Source organism: Silene latifolia, chromosome 8 (assembly GCF_048544455.1).
Source record: "Silene latifolia isolate original U9 population chromosome 8, ASM4854445v1, whole genome shotgun sequence".
Lineage (NCBI taxonomy): Eukaryota > Viridiplantae > Streptophyta > Magnoliopsida > Caryophyllales > Caryophyllaceae > Silene > Silene latifolia.
This window is the reverse complement of record NC_133533.1, coordinates 21,958,473-21,964,812: the sequence shown is the minus strand read 5'-3', so window position 1 is coordinate 21,964,812 and position 6,340 is coordinate 21,958,473. Positions and strand designations below refer to the sequence as shown.

Below are 6,340 nucleotides of genomic sequence, written 5' to 3'. Positions count from 1 at the left end.
TAACTTTAGTCAATCTCATTTCGTCAAACATGTAAGTCTGAGGGCGTAAAAGCCTATTTTATTTATTGTACTTTTATTTTGTATCACTAATGTAACATTTATATCCTAAGAACATTCTAAATCGTCTTTAAAAACCATCCTTTAAGTCGTACTTACTAAAAAGCGAAGATCTGACGTCGAGAAGAAACGCAGCAGCAGCTGCGCCTCTTCTAGGAGTCGCACTACATGTTGCGCCTCTTCCTGAGGCTGCCGCTACTCCTGCTCTTCTTCTTCCTCGATCCTCTGCAACATTCTGTTTTTCTTATTTTCTTGTGTTTCTTTTGTTCATATCAGTACGTAAATCACATCTTAATTAACTCTTTCAAATTATAACGTTTACTTCGACTTAGATCCCTTATAATTCAATATTTGCGAGTTTTCGTCATCTTATTCAAACCCGGGTTTTAGAGGTTGTCATATTGTTTCTCTGGAATTCGTCTTTCGTACATACTTTTCTTTGTTTGATTTCAATTTATCTGATTTAACTTCCTTTTCAATTTCAAAGTTTGTTCTTTTATTAAATCCGACGCGAATCCGTTATATAATTATGTAAATCGCTGTAAATTCTCACCTTTAATTAGTTTTATGACGATATTAGTATGCATTTATTCTGTTAAACTGTTAGGTTTATTTACCTCTTATTAGACTCCTCTAATAGTGAACTAATTAACTTCTTAATTATTTGTTCTTTAGATCTAGTGCATGCATAACAAAATAAAAGAATTATGAGAAAAATAATGTCCCTTACATTGTAAGATGGTTCGAAATATGGGGCATAAGTAAGGTCACATTCCTTCATTTGTTCTTGAGCTTAATGTGTTGGATGATCCTTCAAAGACTACAAGTATAGAAGCCACTCCTTAGATTGCACCCAAGACTTACCCTTAAACTAGTATACTAATTAACTAGATTAATATATGGGTACCCTTAAAATTAATTCTAATATTATCACTATTACTACACTAGTAATCTGATTTTGATATTAGAATGGATGAACAAATGCTTGTAATCTTCTAAAACATTTTAGAGAGAAGTTGGAGAGTAGAGAAAATTTTGCATGTTGAATGAAAAATGGTAGTGTGTGTTGGTGGAAAAATAAGAACAAAAGTTCTCATAAGGAGGAGATGGAGCCGGGTAGAAGAGGCCAAAATGGCATCTTCTTTTGCCTTTTCATCTTACCCAAAAACAGGCTTGTAAGGCTAGTATGCATAGGTTCAATTGTTTATTATTTCATCACATAAAATAAAATAGTCTAGGGTTATTATTATTTGCCTTTTTTTATTATTTGCCTTTTTTTTAATTTGGAAAAAAATTGGGATGAGAGAGAAAGCTCCTGCTTCTCTCTAGGGTTTTCTGGGTTCTAGCTTGCATTATGGTAAGGAAGAACTACACAAAAAAATCTCAAAAAAAGCACAAAATAAAATCGAGAGCTAAAATTCGCCTTTCTTTTAGTAATTGTTTTGATCTAAACTTAGATATGGATGTTCCGGAATCATCTGAAACAGCGAGGGAAGTTCCACAATCCGCGGATGCGAAAACTACGAAGACTGTTAGTGAGATTGTTGGGATCCCAGTCCTGAATATGGGTGCTATTGTTGAGGATGCTAATACAGAGTCAGAGGAGGAAGAGGATGCTACTGAAGGATGGACTGAAGTTAAAGGTAAGAAATCAAAGTCTCCTTCTTTATTACCTGCTGGGTCCCCTCGGGGCAATTTATTGCGTCTCACAAGTGAGGATGTGCAACCTGAGATTGATTATTGGAAGTCTGCGGTAATATGTTATGTATTAGGGGGTAATCCTTCGTGGGAATCAATTACTGGGTTTGTTAATCATCTCTGGGGGAAATATAAGTTTGATAAACTATCGTTTCTCCCTAATGGTGCGTTTTTAGTACGATTTCCCACAATGGAATGTCAAGCTTTAGTTTTACAGCAAGGATTTCCGATGTTTGACAACAAACCCCTTGTTGTCAAACCTTGGACTGAGAATGGTAGTTTGGCCAAAGAGAAAGTAAAGAAAGTTCATATTTGGATTCGTTAAAATGGGCTTGCATTGAAGTTCTGGGGCTCTTCTTGCCTGGGAAAAATTTCATCTCTGGTAGGACGATATATGCAGTGCGATGAAGCTACAATGAATAAAACTCGAATAGGGTTTGCTAGAACCATGGTTGAAGTGGAGGTTGGTCAATATTTCCCTGATAAGATTTTCTTTATTAATGATAAAGGAGTAGAAGTGAGTGTGATGGTGGAGTATGAATGGAAGCCTATGGTTTGCTCTGTGTGTAATGGAGTTGGCCATAGCAATGGAGCATGTAGAAAACCAAACACTCACAAATCTGATCCTTTGCCTCGTCCAGGAGAAAAACCTAAGGTTACTCAAGTCTGGAGACCAGTTGTTAAGCGTATGAATGTGTCCAGTGCAGCAGCAACTACTGTCCCTAGCACTGTGCCTGTGCCTGCATCTCAGACGGTACTCACCCCTGTGAGTGCTGTCACAAAAATTGTGAGACAAGAGTATAACTCAGGGGGGAAGCAGGTATAACTTCTGGGTTATCTTATGTTGCAGTACTTAACAGTCCACCAAAAAGCCAGAATGGGAGACATGGAGCACCACCTGGTAATTCTCAAAATGGATAATATAGGTAGCTGGAACGTGAGGGGTATGAATAAACTGCCTAAGCAGCTAGATATTAAACGTTTTTTGCATCAGAATAATGTAGGGTTATATGGTTTAGTGGAGCATAAAATAAAGGGGTTTGATTATGATATTGTTCTTACTAATTTGGGGCAGCACTGGAGTGGTATCCATAATTATAACTATCATCCAGGGGGGAGGATCTGGATTATTTGGGTGCCTCAAGTATTCTCTATCACTTTACTTAATATGTCTGCTCAGCAGATTACTGTTAGAGTGCTTGAACAGGCCTCTGCTGATTTATTCATTTTCACTCTTGTCTATGGCTCAAATGATGATATTGATAGAAGGGATTTGCGGAGGGAATTAAAGGATATTAAGGATAGGTATTCTGGCCCATGGAGTATATGTGGTGATTTTAACTGTATTCTCAATTTCAATGAGAGGATAGGAAGACCTGTCTCTTGGAGTGATATTGAAGAGTTTAGGAGTTGTATTGCTTATTGTGATGTGGTTGATATCAAAGGAAAGGGTGCTTTCTTTACTTGGAACAACAAACATGAGCCACATTCTAGGGTGTTCTCAAGATTAGATAGGTTCATGGTGAATGCTGACTGGTTGAATCTTTATCCTGATTGTTATGCCTACTTCCTCCCTGAGGGACTTTATGATCATAATCCTTGCCTTTGTTATAGAAGGATTAACAGACAAAGAAATAACCAATTTAGATATTTTAGTATGTGGGGGCAAGACCCTAATTTTAAAGATTTGGTCAAGTCCAAATGGTGTTTGAACATACCTGGTACTGCAATGTATAAGGTTGTCAAAAAGTTACAAAGTTTGAAGAAACCTCTAAGAGAGTTGAATTGGAATGGTTATTCTGATATAGGGAAAGCTGTTGGTGTTGCCAAGTTAAGCTTGGATGCTATTCAAGAGAAGATGCACAGTGACCCTACAAATTGGAATAATCTTGCTGAGGAAAATGCAGCTGCTGAAAACTATCGCATTCTCAGCAAAGCCTATCATAGTTTTCTAAGCCAGAAATCAAAATTGAACTGGTTACATGAGGGTGATGAGAATACCCAGTTTATTCATTCCCAAATCAAAACAAGGCAAATTCATAACAAAATTTTACAAATCAAGAATAAAGAGGGTATTACACATTCTAATCATCAAGACATTGAGAAGGCTTTCCTTGAGTATTATGAATATTTGTTGGGGACTTGCAAGGCAACTGAGACTGTTCATGTTCCAACTGTAAGAACTAGTTCTCTGGTTACTGCACAGCACCATCAGCTCTTGCTTAAGCCTGTTACCAGTGATGAGGTAAAAGCGAGCATTTTTTCTATTCCTGCCATTAAATCTCCTGGGCCTGATGGATTTTCTAGTCAGTTTTATAAGGACACGTGGTATATGGTTGGGGATGACATTGTCACTGCTGTTTTGAATTTTTTCAATACTGGCCAGATGTTGAAACAGGTGAATACCACTAATATTACTCTAATACCTAAAATTAGCGACCTTATTTCTGTTCTTGATTACCGACCTATTGCCTGTTGCAACATCATTTATAAGAGCATTGCAAAGATTTTGTGTAATAGGCTAGGAGATGTGCTTCCTGATATCATCTGTAGTAGTCAAGGGGCTTTTGTGAAGGGGAGAAGCATTGTGGATAATGTTCTAATATGTCAAGACCTGGTGAGATTGTATAATAGGAAGGCAGCTTCTCCAAGGTGTTTAATTAAGATTGATCTCAGAAAGGCGTATGATACTGTTGAATGGGGTTTTGTAGAACAAATGTTGAAGGCTCTTAAGTTCCCTAAAAAGTTTATTCACCTCATAATGACTTGCATTTCCTCTCCTTCTTATTCCCTTAACATCAATGGGAATTCTTTTGGATTTTTTTAGAGGAAAGAGAGGGTTAAGGCAAGGAGACCCCCTTTCTCCTCTAATCTTCTCCATTTGTATGGACTATCTTTCCAGGATTTTGGGTGTGGTTGCTCAACAAGATGATTATAACTACCATCCATTGTGTGGGCATATCAGGTTAAATCATTTGTTGTTTGCAGATGATTTACTTCTTTTCTGTAAGGGCAATGAGACTTCAATCATATGGATGTTGCGTGTGTTTTCTACCTTCTCAGCTTCTTCTGGACTGTGCCCAACAAGGAGAAAACTGACATTTATTTCAATGGGGTTCCTGATCAAGTCATTAGTAACATAAGGCAGGTTTCTGGTTTTAGGAGAGGGACTTTGCCTTTCAAGTACTTGGGAGTTCCCATATCATCAAAAAGACTGACTAAGCATGAATGTGCTAAACTCACTAATAAAATAATGGCAAGGATCAGAGCTTGGGGGACCAAACATCTTTCATATGCAGGCCGTTTGGTTTTGGTGAATGCTGTACTGACTTCTCTACACTCTTACTGGGCTACTATTTTCTTAATTGCCAGTGGTGTCATGAATCGGATTGATTCCTTATGCAGAAACTTTCTTTGGTAAGGCAAAGATTCTTACTCAAGAGCACCTAATGTGAGTTGGGATACTTGCTGCATCCCTAAGGAAGAGGGAGGGCTTGGTATAAAAAATCTGAAATTATGGAATAGAGCTTTACTTGGGAAGTATACTTGGTGGCTAGCTGTTAAAAAAGATCACTTATGGGTTCGTTGGGTAATCATGTTTATATGAAAGGAGCTAACTGGCAAGACTATGCTGCACCTTCTGACTGTAGCTGGTCTTGGAAGAATATCATCCAGATTAAAGATAAATTCAAAACAGCGTACTCAGGTGACCTCTGGCTGAACTGCACTAAACCTTACACTGTTGCAGCGGGGTACCTGTGGTTAATGCCACCAGCACCTAAAGTTTCTTGGAGGCATGTATGTTGGAATTCCATTAACATACCCAAAATGTCATTTATCTACTGGGCATCCAAACACCAGAGGCTGTTGACAAGAGATAGAATCATAAGGATGGGTTTTGGGCAAGATGCTAGTTGTTTTCTTTGTGACAATGCACCTGAGGACCACAACCATCTATTTTTTCATTGTGCCTTTAGTCAAAGATGCATGAGAGCCTTACAACTGAGATTGAGAACTACATTTCCACCACAGATGTTTGAACAATGGTATAAATCTGGACAAGGGAAGAGTAAGCTTCAGCATAATTTTGTGAGTGTGTGCTTTGTGAACCTTGTGTATGAGATTTGGCACAGCAGGAATATTGCAAGAATCCATGGTAAGGTACTACATCCTGAGTTTATCATATCCCAAACTATTGTTAATGTCAAGCACCGATGGAGCAGACGGAATAGGAGTGTGTTGAAGAGGAGTGACCAAGTATGGATGGATAGATTAGATAGTTCATAGCTTGTGTTTTATTTTTGTCACTTAGCGTGTTAGCCCATACTATAGCATACGAGATTGATGTAACTATTGGATGATATTTTTTTTATTAATATACTTACCCTTCACCAAAAAAAAAAAATTGGGGAATTTATCATTTTTGTTTAAATTATTTTTCCACTAAATCTAAACGATTCATATGAGATATGAAATGGTAGGGTATCATACTTGTAAGTTTTCACAAGAAACAAATGCTCATTTTCCCTTCCTAAAATCACGAGTACAACGAGTTTGTGGCTCGTGAAGCTGTCTTCCTAGAATA

At 37.7% G+C, this 6,340-nt stretch overlaps 2 protein-coding genes across 2 annotated transcripts; both read left to right on the top strand.

Annotated features, from left to right (window-relative positions):
• Positions 1-1,516: 1,516 nt before the first annotated feature.
• Positions 1,517-5,176, top strand: LOC141594847 (uncharacterized). Its single transcript, XM_074414835.1, has 5 exons — positions 1,517-2,050; positions 2,156-2,521; positions 2,606-4,500; positions 4,658-4,720; positions 4,819-5,176. Exons 1-5 carry the CDS (start codon positions 1,517-1,519, stop codon positions 5,174-5,176), a joined length of 3,216 nt encoding a protein of 1,071 aa, XP_074270936.1.
• A 155-nt stretch (positions 5,177-5,331) lies between these two features.
• On the top strand, positions 5,332-6,042 carry LOC141594846 (uncharacterized). Its single transcript, XM_074414834.1, has one exon. It carries the CDS (start codon positions 5,332-5,334, stop codon positions 6,040-6,042), a length of 711 nt encoding a protein of 236 aa, XP_074270935.1.
• Positions 6,043-6,340: the final 298 nt, after the last annotated feature.

Coding starts and splice junctions, on each gene's coding strand:
- LOC141594846 (XM_074414834.1), top strand. CDS start 5,332: ATGGGTTCGTTGGGTAATCATGTTTATATGAAAGGAGCTAACTGGCAA.
- LOC141594847 (XM_074414835.1), top strand. CDS start 1,517: ATGGATGTTCCGGAATCATCTGAAACAGCGAGGGAAGTTCCACAATCC. Junction 4,501..4,657: donor GCTCTTAAGTTCCCTAAAAA/GTTTATTCACCT, acceptor CTATCTTTCCAG/GATTTTGGGTGTGGTTGCTC. Junction 4,721..4,818: donor CCATTGTGTGGGCATATCAG/GTTAAATCATTT, acceptor CTACCTTCTCAG/CTTCTTCTGGACTGTGCCCA.